General features: G+C 37.0%; 1 protein-coding gene across 1 annotated transcript in view; it reads right to left on the bottom strand.

Annotated features, from left to right (window-relative positions):
- Positions 1–996: 996 nt before the first annotated feature.
- The window catches only part of LOC122208715 (zinc finger protein 569), a 33593-nt gene continuing 16393 nt past the window's right edge, over positions 997–18196 (bottom strand). Inside the window, exons 4-6 of the mRNA XM_042920080.1 lie at positions 9916–10042; positions 9508–9603; positions 997–4182 (exon numbers count right to left, since the gene is read on the bottom strand). Coding sequence (XP_042776014.1) covers positions 2357–4182; positions 9508–9603; positions 9916–10042 — 2049 coding nt within the window. The 3' untranslated portion in view covers positions 997–2356. The remainder of the gene's footprint in view (positions 4183–9507; positions 9604–9915; positions 10043–18196) is intronic.

Raw genomic sequence — 18196 nt, forward strand, 5'->3', positions numbered from 1 at the left:
CATGCAAAACCAGTGAAATCTACTAATGTACAGATTGTGCCACTGTTAAATTTGATATTGCACTGTAGTTATGTAAGATTTAACATTAGGGAAAATCGGACATAGGGCACACAAGCTAAACAGTACTATAGGGTATTGTTTCTGCAACTTCCTATAAACCTGTATTTCTAAATAAAAACATCTTTTGAAAGTCCCAGTAGAAAACAAATAGACAAAATATATGAATGAGCTATTCACAGAAAAGTTAATTTGAGTTCCACATATATTTGAAAGGTCTGAATATATAACATTTTAGATGTGGTACAAGAAGAGCTTTCACACCCACCGGGCACGTATGTCACACATATAAAATCACCAGCATGCGCATGACCATTTAAGGATTCAGAAACCAAATAAAGCTTTGTTGAGATATGCGAAAATTCCCTCTGGTCTGATGCAGGCATCTATCCTTGGCTTGCTTGACATGTCAGAACATTATTCACATTTTACAGTAGGTATGAATGGCCCCTACTCAATCTGAAACCAAGCCAAATATAGGTTTTGGTTTTTTTTCCCCAAGTGGAGAGCAAGTTATTCCAACAATTAACTATTTCTTTAGTTTCTTCACTGCCTTCAGCTAAGGAAGAATTTGTGTTTGAAATAAACAATTTTAAAATTGGCATCAATACACACACAAACACACACACACACACACACACTGAATCAACATTGTGAGGAGAGGGTAAGCAAAGTGTCATCTTAATTCAGGTTTTGTGTATCAGTAAAGAGAATTTCCTACAAATTTTAGTTTTGACCATAAAGAATCCATTTTTAAGTTGTTTCTATAGGTCGTGTCCCATTTGGTTCTTATTTTAGAGAAATTAGGAAAATAAGGAAAGGCAAAAAAGAATACAAAAATAGCAACATAATCTTGACAACCTGATTTGTTACCACCATTATATTTGCTTTCCTTTTTATTAAAGAAATGTTACAGGTAAATATAACAATTCCATCTGAAACTCTCCCATTTCCTGAAAGGCAACCAATGTCATATGTGGATTTATGACCAATACACAGTACTGTTCTTTGCATTATTTTATTAAACTTATACAAATGTTACATCTTCTCATTGTACATTTTGCTTTTTCCTCTCAATATTATATACTGTGATCTACGTAACTATATGTCACATTTATACCTTCTAAATATTGTATTCTATCATAGCAATAATTACGTGGTATTAATTTATCATTCTACTGAGAATTTATGTCCAATTTAGTGTAATACAAACCACAATGCAGTGAACAGAGATGTGTATCTCGTGCCTCTGTATGTGTGCCTCTGAGGCGAATACACCAAAAGAGAAATGACAGCTTCATATTTATGTGTTCTTAGAGTAATCCTTTTACTCTAAAATAATAAATCTATTTTACTTTCATCATAGTTTTAGAATTTTGCTTTTTATATTCTGGTCTTCAATCTATCTGGAGTTTATTTTTGTATATGGTATAGAGAGCTATCATTTTTTGTTCATACGAATCTTCCATTTATTGAATAGGCCATTCTTTCTCCAGTGACTTCAGTAGCACTATCATACACAAAATTTCCATATCTCCTTTCTCCAATCCTTGTATCTGCTAATTTACTTAACAAGAACACATTTAGACACCAGCTTTAAATAAAAGTACGTGATGCTATCTAGTAGACTGTGCCTTCTCTTTTTTCACTGTTGTCTCTGCTATTTGTGGTCCTTTATATTCCTATGTAAAACTTTAAAATCAGTTTGCGAAATTCTTAAAATATAATTAGCGAAAACTTTGAGTGGAAATACCTTAGAGATGAGAGAATTTTTGTTTTTAAAAATGTCACCTTTTTCAGACAATGTTATTTTTCTCAAAATTTCAGGTGTTATTTTGTGCCCTTGAAAATGTTTTATAACTTTATATGTATATATGTGTGCCTGGTAATTCACTGTTGTGTTTATTCTTAGACATTTTATATCAACATATTTTTGAATCAAATATTTCTTGTGTAAGAGGTTATTTTTATAGCTTCTCTTTCCCCCCAATCTTCTTCTTACTTAACACATTGGCTAGGAGCTCAATTGTAATATTGATATGCTGATAGTAGATATCTTGTTTCACATTTTAATAAGAATGCTGAATAAATATCTTTAGATATCTGTGAAGGTTTTTGATGTTCAGCTTATTTGTTTCACAATTTGTCACCTTGGTAAAAATACTCCTTGTTTCATACATGTGTGACTTCTTCAAAAAGGCTTTCCACAGTCATAGTTTTCTGTTCTAGAACTGATTATGTGAAAGGAGATGCTAATTCTTTCTAAAGGCTTTTCCATATTCACAATATTCATAGTGTTCTACTGAGTATGAATTCTCTGGTGTCTAACAAGGTGTGACTTTTGGCTGAAAGCCTTACCACACTCATAACAATGATAAGGCTTCTCACCTGTATGTTTTCTCATATGAAGTGTAAGAGATGAGATTTGAGAGAAGGCTTTTCCACATTTACTACAGTCAAAGGGCTTCTCACCTGTATGACCTCGTATATGTATAGTAAGGGATGAGCTTTGGGAGAAGGCTTTTCCACATTTATTACATTCATAGGGTTTCTCACCTGTATGGCCTCTCATGTGCACAATAAGAGAAGTTCTTTGAGAGAAAGCTTTTCCACATTCATTACATACATAGGGCTTCTCACCAGTATGACTCCTCATATGTAAGTTGAGCAATGAGCACTGAGAGAAGGCTTTCCCACACTTATCACATTCATAAGGCTTTTCTCCTGTGTGACTTCTCAGATGAAGAGTAAGGGATGCAATTTGAGAAAAGGCTTTACCACATTCATTACAATCATAAGGTTTCTCTCCAGTGTGAACTTTCTGATGTGTAATAAAGTTTTGCTTTTGGCTGAAGGCTTTACCACATTCATTACATTCATAGGGTTTCTCTCCAGAATGAATTTTTTCATGTGCAATGAGATTTGATTTCTGGCTAAAGGCTTTGCCACATTCCTTACATATGTACGGTTTTTCTCCAGTGTGAATTCTCTGGTGTCTAACGAGATTTGACATTTGAATGAAAGCTTTCCCACATTCATTACATTCATAAGGTTTCTCTCTAGTATGAATCTTCTGGTGTGTAATGAAGTTTTTCTTGTGGCTGAAGGCTTTTCTACATTCCTTACACTCATAAGGTTTTTCACCAGTATGACTTCTCATATGTACAGTAAGGGCTGAACTTTGAGAGAAGGATTTTCCACATTCATTACATTCATAGGGTTTCTCACCCGTATGAATTCTTACATGTATAATAAGCATGGAAAATTGAGAGAAAGCTTTTCCACATTTATCACATTTATAAGGTTTTTCTCCTGTATGACTTCTCATGTGAAGAGCAAGGGATGCAATTCGAGGGAAGGCTTTACCACATTCATTACATGCATAAGGTTTCTCCCCAGTATGAACTTTCTGATGTGCAGTGAGGCTTTGCTTCTGACTGAATGCTTTCCCACACTCATTACATTCATAAGGTTTCTCTCCAGTATGAATTTTTTCATGATCAATGAGATTTGATTTCTGGCTGAAGGATTTCCCACATTCCTTACATGCATAGGGTTTCTCCCCAGTATGAATTCTTTGATGCCTAATGAGATTTGACATTTTAATGAAAGCTTTCCCACATTCATTACATTCATAAGACTGCTCCCTACTATGAGTTTTATGATGTTTAATGAGTTTTTCCTTGTGGCTGAAGGCTTTTCTACAGTTTTTACATTCATAGGGTTTCTCTCCAGTATGAATTCTGAGGTGTCTGATGAGGTCCAAAGTTTGACTGAATCCTTTCCCACAGTGATTACATTTAAAGGGGGTTACTACAAGATGGGATGGATTAATGACAAATGATTTCATAGGTTCATTATATTCAGAATGTTCCTTTCTTATAAAGATTCTATCACTATTATGACAGTCAAAGTTATTATGTTCTAAACACTTTCCAAATAAGTCATATTCATAGAGATTGTGACTGGAAGGAAAAAAGTCCAAGTTAAGAGGAAATGCACTGGCAAATTTCTTATGACATTCAATGACTTTTTCTTCAGTCAGTGTTTTTGTGAATTTATCTTCAAATTGTGTCAAAAGTCTGTCCTGGATTTTCTGACGCTCATCAATTCCCCATACTTCTCCTAAAACAGATTGCAAATAAATATCACTTGAAGTATTTTCCAGTATTGTAACGTGAAGAAAATTTCAGAAAATATGCTATCATGGGATTGATTCTTGGTTTAAGACGTAGTTTCCCATTATAAAGCAAATTCCAAGTGCATATATCTCCTATTTCCTTAGCTTTAGGAAATTCCAGGAAAAATACGAGTGGAGGAAGATAGTTAGGAATACAAATAGCTTTGATTGTGTTTAAAAATGGGATCTGAAACAAAACAGATAAACTGTTGCATAAATAAAAGGAAGAATGCAGATGTACAAATAAAGTTAGAAATGACACAGGAAAAAACAAAAACAGGAAGTTAAAAATCATAAAACTATTTTGCAGGACTCTATTAAAATATAACTTTATAAACTGCTTGACATAAGTAATTTTCTGGAAAATGCAAATTACCAAAACTGTACCTGTAAGAGGTAGAAACCTATATAAACCAACTTCCACAAAATGAACAGAAAAATACAAAAAAGCAATCCCTCAAAAACAAAACAAATCAAAAGGTCCAGAGAGGTTCACATGGGCATTTGAACAAACATTTAGGGGACATTTGCTTTCATGCTCTGCAGAATGTTATAAAAGAAAAAAAAAGGAGAATTCCCATTTTTGTGCATGTGAAACAAACATAACATTAACACCAAAATCTGACAAAGATGACAACCAAAAAAGCAAACTATATACCAATTTTACTTATGAATATCAATGTAAAAATTCTACCTAAAATATCAAAATGACCCAGAAGGGAAAAAAAGTGACCTAGAGCACATTAAATATAAGATACATCATAATTGAGTAGGTTTTTTTCCAAGTACATACATATGTTTTGCTACTAGAAAAATCTGTTTCTAATCAGCAAATACATTAATAGGTCAAAAGTAAAAAATCAAGTAATCATTTCCAAAGGTATATTTAAAAGTTATAAAACTAAGTATCTATTTTCCATAAAGAAACCTTCAAAAAATGGGACTACTTATTTAACTTCAGAAAAAGTACAGTACAGCTTAAACACTTACAGTACACTTAAATCACAATTTTTAATAAGAAAAATCCCCCCCCTCCACAAAAAGGAAAATCCCAAAGTATTAACATTAAAGTTAGTACTACCACCACTACAGTACTGGATAGTGCATTAACAGAAGAAGAAATCAGAGGTATAAAAACTTGGAAAGGAAAGTATAAGATTAACATTTTGGTCAACAATAAAACAATTTACCCACAAAATCAAGAGTGAAAAATCATTATAAAATATAAAAACTTCATTATATTCACTACATATAGGAAATTAATACTTAGTTTCAATAACATTCATATATACACAACTATATAGAAAACATAAGAATCATAATCACAACAAAAAATATGAAAAATATGTGAACAAATTTAATAAGAAATGTTGCAAAATTACAGAAAACTAAAATGCACACACAGATGTGACCAAATGGAAAGGTGTTATGGGCTGAACTGAATGTACCACAAAAAAGATATATTGAACTCCTAATGCCCATACCTCAGAATGTGAAGTTATTTGGAAAGAGGATCACTGCAGATGCAATTAGTTAAAATGAGGTCATTCTGGAGTTAGGGTGACTCAATCTACTATGACTGGTGTTCTTGCAAAAAAGGATTCAATGTGAAGAGACAGAAACACAGAACACCATGTGAAAATAAAGACACAGACTGGAGTTACGGTATCACAAGCCAAGGAATGTCTGGGGCTACTGGAAGCTGAAAGACACGAAGGAAGGGTCCTTCCACTACAGGCTTCAGATGGTGCATGGCCTGCCAACACCTCGATTTAGTATTTTTAAGCCTCCAGAACTGTGAGAATAAATTCCTCTTATTCTTTTTTTTTTTTAATTATTTTTTTTTAATGTTTATTCATTCTTGAGAGACAGTGTGAGCAGGCGAGGGGCAGAGAGAGAGACACAGAATCTGAAGCAGTCTCCAGGCTCTGAGCTGTCAACACAGAGCCCAATGTGGGGCTCGAACTCGTGAACCACAAGATCCTGACCTGAGCAGAAGTCAGATGCTTAACCTGAGTCACCCAGATGCCCCTAAATTCCTGTTATTCTAAGCCACCCAATTTGTTGTACTTTGTTATGGCAGCTCTAGGAAGCTAAGAATAAAGGCATTATCACATTGCTGGAAAAGAACATTCAATACCGAAAATAACACTTACTCACAAGCTAACCTAATTTCAATAAAAATGTTTGAAAATACTGGTAAGTAACAGCTCAAAGGAAAATGAAGATAGCGGTTGTCACCTTAGAGAGGAAATGTGTAAGAGAATAACTACTTTTCAATGTGTCCTTTTGTACTATAAGCATGTATTATGTATTTTAAAAAGTAAATAAAGTTGTTCTGAATACTGCAGTAATAAAGTGAGAAAAAAAAGGGCAGGTTAAAATTGGATCAGAGAGCTGGAACATAAAACTGGAAGAGCCTACTTAGCATGACTGGATAGGGAATACATATGTACTGTGAGCAGAAGGGAAAACAAAGAGTGAAAAATTGAGCTTAAATACGGTAGAAGAAATACATGAATTTATCTCATCGCACTCCCAAGCACACCAATGTGAGATAAAGAAGGAAAAACATATCAACTAACAAAGACAAAGACCACTCTACCCTAAAGGAGATGGAGGATCTCTTAAGAAATGAAAGCAGAGGGGCGGTTGCATGGCTCAGTCAGGTTAAGCATCCAACTCTTCATTTAGGCTCAGGTTATGATCTCACTGTTGTGGGATCGAGCCAAGCCCTGTGACAGGCTCCATGCTCAGCTTGGGATTCCCCTCCCCCCGCTTGCTCAGTGTCTCTCTCTCTCTTTCTCTCTCTCTCTCTCTCTCACACACACACACACACACACACACACACACACACACACACACAATAAACAAACATTTAAAAGAGAAAAAAAAACGAAGCAGACATGCTGTAGAGTCAGGGACATGAGGCAGAGGAATACAGAGAAAAGGAACTGGCTCAGCATAGAGAGAGTAAGTGCAAGTCTACGTACTGAAGGATTACATTCAGTTCCCTGTTGCTTCTTAGATCCGAGATGGGAAAATGGAGATTTTTCTCTCTCTCTGCCAGACTGATAATAAAGGAAGGGAAAAATTACTGTGAAATTGTAAAGCAGGTAAAGTTAGAGAGTTGGTTGCAGATTACAAATGTAGAAAAGAAGGCAGAATACTAAGCTTTTGGGTCACTTCAGTTAGGGAAAAAAGAGCTTAATTAAGCAAAAGATTTTGAAGAAGGTACAATTAGGTTGCCAAAGTACTATCCCAACAGAAGTGAAAGGGCCAGAAAGATGTAGGGGAAAAAAAAACCAAAAACAAAATAAAGGAGAATTTCTAAAAATACAAAATACTGCTACCGAATTTTTTTTTTTTTTAAAGCAAATGAGTTAATAGGGAGCTGCAGAGAGAAGAGTAATTTGGAAGATATATCCGAAGTAATTACTGAGAAGGCCACATAGAGAAATAAGGAGGCAAAAAATAATGAAGGAAATGAAAAAAAAATATGGAGGAAAAAAGATCTAGCTTCTATCTTTAGGAGTCCCAGAATGAGAGTGTTGAGAAAATGAAGAAAAGCCAATATCTGATGATGTCAGCTGAGGAATGTGCAGAATTAATGAGGACAAAACAGGAAAATACTATGGTAATTTTATACCAACAGATTGGAGAATACAGATAAAATAAGTTGTTATACAGACTACCCTGGAACTTTAGTATATGGTAAACCTTTACAGATAGAGAACAAACTTAAATATTTATAGAAATTATATTGTTCAATTCTGTGAAAATTAATTTGAAAACCAGAATTAAGTAATTTTCTAGAACAATACAACCTATTATGTCAAAAACTAATGCCAAAAGAGACAAAACATCTGCGTACAATTTATAAAGTAATAATGGAAAAAAGCCGTCAAAGCACTTTCCCTTGATAATCCAAAAGGTCCAAATGGGCAAACAAGTAAGATAAACCAAAACTTTAAGGGAGTTAAACATCAGTGCTATTATAAGTATTCCAGAACAAGAAGAAATGGTTCTAAATTCTATTTAGGAAACCAGTGTAAAATTGACTTCAAAGCCTGAAAAAGTTAGAACAATTATTTAAATTCATGGCAAATATGTGAGGATGAGTAATTACTAAGCAATGTGTAAACATAATTCACGCATATACATAAAAGGAAAAGATCACAGGATAATCTGCTGTAAAAAAGATTGTTATTTTAACTAAATGAACATTAAAGAAACTTAGGGTGGCAAAGAGTACTTCAAAGAGGAATGACCAACTGTGAAAAAACACTGGAACAACATACAACAAATAAAAGGCTAATCACATCAATATATTCATACAAATTAAGAATTCAACAGAAAAAAGGGCAAAAGACAAACCATTTATAAAGAAACCATTTTTAAGCATATGAAAACATCCTTGACAATACCATAATAAAGGAAATACAAATTTAAACTATAATAAATTGTTTTTCACCTATTAAATTGGCAAAAATTTTTAAAATTCTAAGACTGTGTTGGCAGAAATTTTTGGTAGAAATAAAAATGTTTCCTTGAAGGGCAAAAAAAGACTTGGCAATATCTACCAAACTAGAAATATATGTATAAATGTATGTATGCATTGTCTACATGTGATGCATGTATATATAAGTATGTATGTATACATGTGTGTATAACAAATGTGTGCACAAATACATGACAAATGTAGCAGAAAATGGAAGCTAAGAGAAAAGTATCACAGACTTTAAAACTTACTGAGTAAAAGGGTTGTAGCCATTACTAAAGTATGAGAGCAAAAGCTAAAAATACACTGGGAAATGTGCCTATGAGTACAAAATATAATGCTATGGCATTTACAATGAAAGGAGAAGATAAAGTAGAAAGGGCTATGAACGTCAACAGTATCCGAACAACTACAATTCTGTGAATATCTGAATGCAAAGGGAAAGGATCCTATGTAATAAGGTGGGCAGAGACTGAAGATGCTAATAATAGAATGATTGTCAAAGTAAAGATGGAAATGAGTTAGGAAATATTGATATCTAGCACACAAGTAAAAAGGCCAACTGGTCCTTTAAGTTCTGAGGAAAGAAGAATGTTATCTAGAAAAGACATCTTAAATTAGTAAAGAATTCAGAAGTTCACAGAAATTATCTCTATTAAAGTCTACAATCTTTAAGAAAATATTTTTGAAGAATATTTCAGAGGGTCATGGATTAACCATTAAAGGGGCATGGCCCCTTCTCACCTGTCTGGTTCCCTCCCTGACTAACCTGGACAGTGTCTCCTTAACACTTCTTCCTCCACCACCCAAGGTTCTTCTTCTTGCTCCAACTTGAAAATCACATCAGGTTTGGTGAATGGACAGCCTATCAAAGAGAAGTAACATAACGTTTGGGCACAAATACCAGGAACAAAAAAATCATTCAAGAACTGAGGCTAGCCCAGACAAACCAGGCTTTCTGAAGGACAAGAAAAGTGTGGTTTTGGGGATGCTGCCTCTGAAACATAAGCAAGGATGACATTTTATTTTAAAAGCTGCAGCATGCACACTCATACGAGCAAAGGCACCTAAAGGCCAAACTCACTCTAACATTTAAAGGTTCCACAAATTTCAGAAATTTGGAGGAAAAAAGGTACTTCACTCCCAGAATTTGAGTTATACAGGAAACTACCCTTACCCACTGTGATTAAGTTGTTGTAGTTTTCTAGCATCACATTCCGGTACAGGTTCCTTTGAGCAAGATCCAACTGTTGCCACTCTTCCTGGGTGAAGTCAATAGCCACATCTCTGAATGTCACTGTCCCCTGTAACAACATACTCCTACTCAACCTGAAGTCATCCATCTTAAATGATGTGGACAAAACAAATTGAACCATGTTCTCACAGTATGCAAAGGTAAGATGTTACTTAAAAATTTTCCTGGTTTTGCTATTTTCTAAAAGAAAAAACATTAGCAACATTCTGTCAGTTTATGTTCACTCACAAAAAGAAATTTTTAATGTTTATTTTTGAAGGAGGGTGAGACAGAGTACGAGCAGGGGAGGGTCAGAGAGAGAGACAGGGAGGCAGAATCTGAAGCAGGCTCTAGGCTCTGAGTTGTCAGCACAGAGCCCAACCCAGGGCTCAAACTCACGAACTGCAAGATCATGACCTGAGCCAAAGTCAGACGCTTAACTAACTGAACCATCCAGGCACCCCAACAAGCACGTATCTTTAATACCTACCATGGGTTAAAGAGATCCGGGGGACCAATTTATAACTGAGTATAGAAAATGGGGGAATATAAAACTTAACTGGTCTGGGAACTCACTGGATGCCTGTGACTCACTGAGGCAAGAGAAAATGAAAACTTGTTTGGATGGAAGCAGAAGCAGGGAGAGAATGGTATGCACAATTTGAAGTACAGTAGTAGCCGAAAGTATGGTTCATTAGGAGAAATCTAGAAAAATTAGGATTTATTGTTCATAAGCCTAAAATAAGTGCCTGCAGGAATGAAAACGGGATATGATTGCTAACAAAGTTCACATATATTGAAAAAAGAGGACAATAGACAGCATCATACAAATACCAACAGATAAATTTAAAAACTCATTAAAAAAGTTTTTTAAATAGTCTGAACTGGAATTACAACTAAAACCATGAGAAAACAGTATAAAGAAAGCTTTAGAATACTTTCCAGAAATGAGATGCTGGTGACAAGTTTCTTGAGAGAATTAACTGAAATGTTCAGAAGAGTATAAACATAAGGAAAAAAATCTTCAACAGCAATAGAACAAAGAGGGCTGTCTAAATTTCCTGCCCTTTGAAGAATTTCTGAGAGACTGGGTGGGATAAAAAGGGAGCTAATTCACAATCAGTGTTTCTAGCATTTTATTTCTAGGTTTAAAAGGACCCAGTGAATATGAACATCTACTAACACTAAGGGTTCAGAGTAGGCTGTGGGATTGATACAAATCCTCTTTTGGAATCCCTCCTAATAAGTATCAAGGCCTTTGAAATAAACAAGTTTAAGAAACTAAAGGCCATATGGCTGAATAAGACATCCCTCATTTGTTACCCTGCCTCTGCAACAATCTGGCTTCCATCTATGGACATGAAGTACCTTTGCGGGAGCTGTTGGGTAGAGCACCATATGTCAAGAGACTCAGGGGGAGACTCGCCTACTTATGCATTGGGTAACAGGCATACAAGACCTCAGCCCCTGTGTGGACCCTGTAGTGACCCATGAACCAACTCTAGCCCCTCTTGGCTGTGGTCCAGGACTCCTGGAAAAAAATTGTCTTAAACAATCACCCATGGAGAACAGAACTTTTGTGGAAATCCAGGTTTGCAGCAGAAAAGTTCCAGCATATTGTCAGAGCAAAAACTGGAGGAGTTTGGACTCATCACAGAGGGTAAGAGGAAGAGTTTTTCTTTACTCACATCACCTATCCCTCAAGGCTGCACAGCTTAGGACCATGAGGGATTTTCTTGGCCAAGGAATTCATCTGTGGAGTGTGTATGGGTGACTTGGTTTCCTAGCTATGTGGGACAGTGCCAGAGTGGCTCATCTCTCTCTTACCCCATCCAGAATACTGAATTCTGGGCTACATGACTAAAGGGTAGAATGAGTATGGGAAAGCGACAGATAGGAGTCTCAAAGGGCATTAAGGGGATCCATATCTGAGGCACCTGGGTGGCTCCATCTGTTAAGTGTCTGACTTAGGCTCAGGTCATGATCTCACAGTCGTGGGTTCAAGTCCCGCACTGAGCTCTGTGCTGACAGCTCAGAGCCTGAAGCCTGCTTCGGATTCTGTTTCTCCCTCTCTCTCTGCCCCTCTCCTGCTCATGCTTGCTCTCTCACTTAAAAAGAAACAAACATTAAAAAAATTACATTAAAAAAAAAAAGGGATCCAGATCTCACTGTGTTGCAAACTCCACTAAGAAGCCTACTCATGAACTGCTGCATGTACTTTGCCTGTAGATCCTCCTCCCCCATGGGCACCCTCAGAATTCTGTAGGCTTCACCCCCCCTCCCACTCGTATCTTGTAGCAGAGAGCCCCAATCTGAGTGCAGACCAGGGAGAGACCACAAACATGAGCTTTAGTGCCACCTTTGGGAAAACAAAAAAGAAGCTGTCAGCAAGCACCCTGTGTGGTGTGCTGGCAGATCAAGAGAAGGCATCCAAGCTTCAGAATTCTGCCACAAGGAGGAGCAAGAAGAGCGGAGCAGGTACATCCATAGAATCTGAGAAAGCCTCAAAATCCCAGCAGTGCTGACAGAAGTTATTTTTCTCCTGAACGTAAAGACTGGAGGAGGTGACTGCTACTTCAAATGTGAAGACAGCAATGCAAAACTTTAAGGAACATGAAAACCTCAAGGATACATGATACCACAAAAGAATCACAATAATCTACCAGAAACTGATCTCAAAGACATGGAAACATGCAATTTACTCAATAAAGAATTCAAAATAGCTGTTTTATTTATTTTTTATTTTTATTTATTTTTAATTTTTATTTCTTTTTGAGAGAGAGAGAGTATGAGTGGGGGAGGGACAGAGAGAGAGGGAGACAGAATCCAAAGCAGGCTCCAGGCTCTGAGCTGACAGCACAGAGCTCAACACGGGACTCGAACTCACAAGCTGTGAGATCATGACCTGAGCTGAAGTCAGGCACTTAACAGATGGAGCCACCCAGGTGCCCCATTATTTATTTATTTTTAATATTTATTTATTTGGAGGGGAGGGAGAGAGGGAAGGAGAGAGACAGAGAGAGAGAGAGAGAGAGAGAGCATGAGTAGGGGAGGGGCAGAGAAAGAGAGAGGGAGAGAGAATACCAAGCAGGCTCTGTGCTCAGTGCAGAACCTGACATGGAGCTCAATCTCAAGACAGTGAGATCATGACCTGAGCCGAAATCAAGAGTCAAATGCTTAACTGACTGAGCTACCCAGACACCCCTCAAAATAGTTGTTTTTAGGAAACTCAAAGAGCTATAAGAAAACACAGAAACAGAATTTGATATCAGAAAAACATACATGAACAAAATGATAAATTTCAGAAAGAAATCATAAAAAAGAACCAAACAAATTCTGGAGAAGAATACAAAAAAATGAAATGAAAAATGCACTAAAGAGCACCAACTTAATAAATGACATAAATGACAAGCCTACAGGTAACACAATAATTAATGGTAAAGGGTCAGTAACAAGGTGAAGGTGCCCACTCTCACCACTCCTATTCAGCACGGTCCTGGAAGTCCTAACCAGAGCAATCAGGCAAGAAAAGGAAATAAAAGGTATCATGGGGCACCTGGGTGGCTCAGTCAGTTAAGCATCCAACTTCGGTCAGGTCATGATCTTGCAGTTCGTGAGTTCAAGCCCTGCATCAGGCTCTGTGCTGACAGCTTGGAGCCTGGAGCCTGGAGCCTGCCTCAGGTTCTGTGTCTCCCTCTCTCTCTGCCTCTCCCCCCTCATGTTCTGTCTCAAAAATAAAAATAAAACATTAAAAAAAAAAAAGAAATTAAAGGTATCCAAATAGAAAAGAAAGAAGTAAAACTGTCTTTGCAGATATGATCTTACATATAAAAAAACTCCCAAAGACTCCAACAAAAAACTGTTAGAACTAATCAATGAATTCAGTAATCAACATACAGAACTCAGCTACATCTATACACTAACAACAAAGCAACTGTAACAATATGAAAGAAAACTCTATCCATAATATCATCAAAAACAATAAAATACTATGAAATAAATTCAACTGAGGATATGAAAGATCTGTATAGTGAATATTACACTTTGGTGAAAGAAATGGAAGAAGACACAAATGGAAAGACATCCCATGTTCATGGATCAGAAGAATTAATATTGTTAAAGTGTCCATACTTCCCCAAACCATCTACAGATTCAATGAAATCCCTATTAAATTCCAACAGCTTTTTTTTTTTTTTAACGTTTATTTATTTTTGAGACAGAGAGAGACAGAGCATGAACGGGGGAGGGTCAGAGAGAGGGAGACACAGAATCTGAAACAGGCTCCAGGCTCTGAGCTGTCAGCACAGAGCCCGACGTGGGGCTCGAACTCACAGACCGCGAGATCATGACCTGAGCCGAAGTCGGACGCTTAACCGACTGAGCCACCCAGGCGCCCCTCCAACAGCTTTTTTCTCACAGAAATAGAAAAAGAAAAAAACACTAAAATTTGTATGGAACCACAAAAGACCCCACATACCCAAAGCAATCCTGAGAAAGAACAAAGCTGGAGACATCACCTTTCCTGATTTCCAACTATAATACAAAGTTAGAATAATCAAAACAGCATGGTACTGGCATAAAAATAGACATATAGGCCAATTAGAATCAAGAATATAGAAATAATCCCATGTATACAAGGTCAATTAATATTTGACAAGGGAGTCAAAGGACAGTTTCTTCAACAAATGGTGTTAGGAAAATTGGATAATCACATGCAGAAGAATGAAATTGAACCCCTAGTATAACAGCCACTAAAATTAACTCATGATGGGTTAAAACTTACACATAAGACCTGAAACTATAAATCTCCTCAAAGAAAACATAAGGAAAAAACTTGACATTAGTTTTGACAAAGACTTTTTTGGATATGACCTCCAAAGCAAAAATAATTGAGATAACAATAAAGTAAAAAGCTTCTACAAAAAAACAAAGGAAACAATAAACAAAGTGAAAAGGGGATCAGTAGAATAAGGGAGAAATTATTTGCAAAACATGTATCTGATATGGGGTTAACATCCAAAATACACAAAACTCATACAACTCAATATCAAAAAATCAAACAATCTCTTGGGATGCCTGGGTGGCTCAGTAGGTTGAGTGTCCGACTTTGGCTCAGGTCATGATCTCATGGTTCATGAGTTCAAGCTCTGCATCGGGCCCGCCACTGTCAGGGTAGAGCCGGTTTGGAGCCTCTGTCCTCCCCTCTCTCTGTCCCTCTCCCACTCACACACTCTCTCTCTCAAAGGTAAAAATAAACATTTATGTATATGTATATACATATACACATATATATAGAGAGAGTGTGTGTGTGTGTATACATATATATATATATATACACATATATATATATATATATATGTATGTATACACACACTCTCTCTCTCTCTCTCTCTCTCTCTCTCTCTCTCTATATATATATATATATATCAGACAATGATTGGAGGACCTGAAAAGACACTTTTCCAAAGAAAACCTACAAATGGCCAAAAGGTATATGAAAAGATATATGACATCACTCATCATAAGGGAAATGATGATTAACTCAAAACTATGAGGTTTATCTCACACCTGTTAGGATGGCTGTCATCAAAAAGACAACAGATAAGAGATGATGAGGACGTGGAAAAAAGGCAACACTTGTGCACTGTTGGTGGTACAGCCACTGTGCAAAAGAGCATGAAGCTTCCTTACAAAATTCAAAATAGAATTGCCATATGACCCAGCATATATTTTTCTGGGCATATATCCAAAGGAAAAGAAATCAGGATCTTGAAAAGATATCTGCACTTCCATGTTCACTGCAGCATTATTCACAGCAGCCAAGATATAGAAACAACCTATCTATGGATGAATAAATAAAGAAGATGTGGTACACACACACACACACACACACACACACACACACACACACAGTGTTATTCAGCCTCAGCCATGAGAAAACGAAATCCTGCCATTTGCAACATGGGTGGACTCTGAGGGTATTATGCTAAGTGAAATAAATGAGACAGAGAACAACAAATACCCTATAATCTCACTTATATGTGAAATCTTAAAAAGCCAACTCTCAGAAACAGAGTGGTGGCACCAGGGACTGGGGGCAATGGGGGAGATGTTGGTTAATGGGTACAAACTTCTAATTATAAAACAATTTCTAGAAATCTAATGTGCAGCAAGGTGATTATAGTTAAGAATACTATATTATATACTTGGAAGTTGCTAAGAGAGTAGGTCTTAATGTTCTCAACACAAAAAAGAAATAATTATGTGACGGAATGGAGATGTTAGCTGATCCTGTGGTGGTAATAATTTTGTAATATACAAATATATCAAATCGACACTTTTGTATACTTTATTTTTTAAGGAATCCCTGTGCCCAGTGTGGGGACTGAACTCGTGACCCTGAGGTCAAGAGTCACATGCTCTATAAATTGAGCCAGCCATTTGACCCATCATTGTAATTTAAAACAACACAGTATTATATGTAAATTATAGCTCAATAAAGCTGCAGAAAGAAAGAAAACTGTCAAATTTTTAAGACCCTAAAATTCAGGGAGTTGTTGGGAATTCCCCTTAATTGGGATAAAGACCAAACTAAGCTTGAACAAAGCACCTGGTTAAGAAGTAGGGTTGAAGAGAAAACAAAATGTAGAAAGCTGGTCCTAGTAACTTCACTAATCACACTGAAGGACAGGAGCATATAAGATGAATTCTTGCTAACACTGCCTCAGTCTCAGATTTCTCCTCAGGAAGATGGATCAATAAACTAGTAAATAAAGTTTAAAAACCAACACCACAGATTTGGCAAGAAAATTCTAACTGCTCAAGAGTGAGAGAACTCAAAAAAAATTATTAAAATTAAAAAATATTTAAGAAAAAATTTAGTAAATGTGAAAATATAAATGTCTTAAAATTAGAAGTCCAGAACTTATATACATAAATCTCTATATTTAAAAGTTGATATTTTAAGCATAAATAATACAGGCAGCAAATGTTTAACAAGTTTAATGACGGAAACACGTTTAATGATGTTTAAAAACATACAGAATTAAAAATAAATACAGAAACAATCTCAATGAAAAATTTCGAGGAAATGAATAATTTCAAAGGTAATTTGGGAGGAAGGAGGAAAGATGGCAGAGTAAGATGATCCTGAGCTCACCACTTTGTCACACAGACACACTGAGGTAACAGCTACATACATTTATGCAACTAACCGGAAGCAATCTGAAGACTGGTAGAGACTGGTAGAACAAGCCTTCCACAGCTAATCACATAGAGAGAGGGCCACTTTCAAAAGGATAAGAGAGGTGGAGATGTGGTTGAGAACCAAACCCCTGGTGTGACTAACCGCAAAATGGAGGGACGTCATAAGCACAGAGAAGCGTTAGGATCAGACACCACACCAGACACACCAGGCACTGGAGACCTGCACTGCGAACATGAGGCCTAGTAAGGCCTGTGTTGAAAACCAGGAAGGCTTAACTCCGGGATCTTTAAAAATCAGTGGGATTAACTCTGGGAAAGCTGGAGGGCAACAGGAAACTGCCCTTAAAGAGGCAGCATACTAAATAAGTTGGTCTGAGAGAAAGCACAGAAACAGCAGTCTAAAAAGCACCTTGGGTATATGTGAAGAAGATTACTGACTAATCTTAGGAAGTGCTTGAGGGACAGGAACAAAAGTGCCGGTGGGAGCCATTTCTCTTCCCCTTTCCCAACCTAGATAAGCCAGAGGCTTGCAAAAGCCAACACTAACATTCTCCATCTACCTGCTAGCGCTGGTGCCCCAACACAATGTTCCCCTACTGACCTTCTCCATCCAACTCATCTACCTCAGAAGGCATCCCTCCAAAGCAGCTCCTATTTCCCCATCCTCGCAGGCAGCTCTGAACAGACTGGTGCCACTCCAATGGACGCCTGCCCCCACATACCAGTGCACATCAGGTTCTGCAGCAGAGTCTCTTAGCCCTTTGTTCAGGGAGCAAACCTGCCCTTGAGTGCACCTGCAGCTGTAGAGAGGCTAATTGTAGGTCGACAGGCTAAAAGCTGGCCCCACTCACCAACAAGCCCATGCTGGTGGCAGCCAGGCCTCTCAACAAATCAGGGAGCAAACCCTGCCCACTGTGCCCACAACAAGCAAGGCAGGTCACTGCAACTGGCTTGGCTTAAGACAAATGCAGCAAGGGTACTACATAGTGACAAAGGGATAAGTCCAATGGGAGGATAT

The sequence above is a fragment of the Panthera leo genome, chromosome E2 (genome assembly GCF_018350215.1).
Source record: "Panthera leo isolate Ple1 chromosome E2, P.leo_Ple1_pat1.1, whole genome shotgun sequence".
NCBI classification, from domain to species: Eukaryota; Metazoa; Chordata; class Mammalia; order Carnivora; family Felidae; genus Panthera; species Panthera leo.